The 2276-nt window shown below is 59.7% G+C and overlaps 1 protein-coding gene across 1 annotated transcript; it reads right to left on the bottom strand.

Moving 5' to 3' along the window:
• Positions 1–4: 4 nt before the first annotated feature.
• MIEF2 (mitochondrial elongation factor 2) lies at positions 5–2011 on the bottom strand (the record flags this gene model as incomplete). Its single annotated transcript, XM_010149416.1, has 2 exons — positions 5–1037; positions 1834–2011. Coding segments are annotated over 2 exons (1211 nt in total), but the record flags the coding sequence as incomplete, so codon positions are not given.
• Between the last annotated feature and the right edge of the window lie 265 nt (positions 2012–2276).

Below are 2276 nucleotides of genomic sequence, written 5' to 3'. Positions count from 1 at the left end.
GAGCTCCGGCTCAGAGATGGACCTGTAGAGCATGAAGCCCATCTCATCGATTTCCTCCTCTAACAGCTCACAGAAGAGGTTGATTTTGTGGTTGAAATAGGAAGGCAGGACTCCTTTCTCCAGGTAGCCCACCAGCTCCTCAAGCACCTGCTGGAACCGGTCAGCAAGGCTTTCCTCTGCCCAGTCCGAACCAGTGGCACTGAGGTGAAGGATGACGTGGGTCAGGGGGCTGCCGCCCAGTTTGTGCAGGGCAGGGTGGCTCTTGCAGACACCGTTGAGGATGCGGAGGCAGCACTGCCGAGCCCCGGAGTCGCCAGCATCCAGCTCCTTCACCTTCGAAACCTCCGCCTTGTAGAAACTCTCAAGCCAGAGGTTTTCCACCAGTCCTTCAGGAGGAGCGGCCAGGAGCACCTTGTCCTTCATTTCCACCATCGGGAAGAGGGTGATGCTCAGCTCGACCTGATCATGTTTGACTTCCAGCTTCAGCTCCTGGGAGGCCATGACCGGGTGGATGACACTCCCGAGCAGGCTGCCTATGGTGGGCCAGTTGATGGAGGCCACCAGCATCTTGTGGAGGGTCTTGTTGAGCATGTTGGAGGAGAGGTACCGGCCCACGATGAACCTGTCCCAGGGGCTGCGCCCACGAGGGAAATACTCCAGTTCAGTCCTCTTGATCATCCAGTACTGGGGATTCCTCACCACAGTGTCCTCTCCCGGGATGAGGCTCCAGAGCGCAGCATCGAGGACCACTGGCAGCATGAGGTGGATGTGGTTGGCTGCCAGAGCCCCAAGGCCGTCGAGCAGGGGACCGCTGAGGAAGAGGCTGCCGAAGGGCAGCTCCGGGCACTTGCTCCTCAGGAAGTTCTGCAGTTGGACACAGACGCTCCTGGCCAGCTGCGGGACGAGGGACGCTTGCGCATCGGGCACAGCCAGCCAGCTGCTGTAGTGGGAGAGAAGCTTCTCCTGCAGCGTGAGGCAGCGTGGAGGGCCGGATTCGATACGAGGAGTCTCTGGAGGGGCAGAGCAGACCCTGGGCTCTGTGGGAAAGGGATGGGGCAGAGGGGAGAGAAGTCACAGCTCCGAGCACATCACAACACACGGCAGCTTCTCCTGCCACAGCCGAGAGGGAGGCACAAGCTGGGTGCCACCTCTCGGGACGCAAGGATGACCTCGCCAAGAGGGCCACCACCACGTCCTCCGAAGTTAACAGCACTTCTCAGCCCAGGCAGAGCCCAAACCAACCTCAAACCCCGACAGCACTCACCCCAGCTAGAGAAGAGCAAACCAAGCTAAGTGCCAGCACCCAGGCAAGGGACTCGCTGCCAACGTCCCTACAAGTCTCAGCCCCAACTTTTTGCCCCTGCCATGCTCAGGCAGACCCAGCTTTTTCTTACGCCTGCCTGATCGCTCCAGTATCTCAGAACCTGCCCTGCACGGAGCTGGGCTGCCTTCCCACTTTGAAAAACGCAGTCTTTGTCTGCGGCCGGACAAGGCAGCCTTTGTCTGCAGCAGCTCCCGAGCGCACCTTCTCCAGACAGAGCTGACCCAGAAAACGAGCGCAGCAGACACCACTCGAGGAAACAAAGCCCCAACAGCCACCGTAGTGGCTGGGATGGTATCGGAGGTGCCGTTACCACAGGCATTGCCTAAAAAGGGGCCACGGCTTGGGAGCCTCCCAGGAGGGCAGGCGCAATCGGGTCGGCTTTCCGGTCACCGAGCTAAAAATAACGCGGAGCTCCCAGACTGCTGGAGCTGTGGCGCAGCCGGCCCAGAGCACACCGAGGTGATCTTCCCGGCCATGGTGGGAGCTGGCATCCACGCCGGGAGCCTCACCTGGCGCCAGTGGCCGAGCTGGAGAGAGCAGAGGCTCGCTGAGGTCCTCCCTTCTCTGCTTCTTGGGGGGTTTTGACGTCACCTTGATCAAGGCCAAGTCCTGCCAGCTCTCCTCCAGGGTCTTCTGCTCAGCTTTGGGATCGCCTTCATCACGAGGGCTGGTGGCTCGGTCTATCAGCTGGAGGGAGGGAAAACCAGTGTGGACAAGTCATTCTCTTTCTACCATCTCCCTGTGGTCACACCTCGAACTAAGGGGGACAGCAGCCCCCTGGTACACACGTGGGGAGACACAGACCCACACAGGGCTCCTGCTAGTAGAAGTACACAGTTTAGGGGGGCATAAAGGTGTGCGGCATCTTCCTGTGGATTTTAAGTGGAAAATGGGTATCTAATCCAGGTGTCCAAATGGGAATTGGGCCCGAGGTGCCTTTCTGGATAGGACA

Source organism: Eurypyga helias, unplaced genomic scaffold, assembly GCF_000690775.1.
Source record: "Eurypyga helias isolate BGI_N326 unplaced genomic scaffold, ASM69077v1 scaffold23013, whole genome shotgun sequence".
In the NCBI taxonomy this organism is placed as follows: Eukaryota; Metazoa; Chordata; class Aves; order Eurypygiformes; family Eurypygidae; genus Eurypyga; species Eurypyga helias.
The sequence above is the reverse complement of the archived record's forward strand: the minus strand, read 5'-3'. Positions and strand labels throughout refer to the sequence as shown.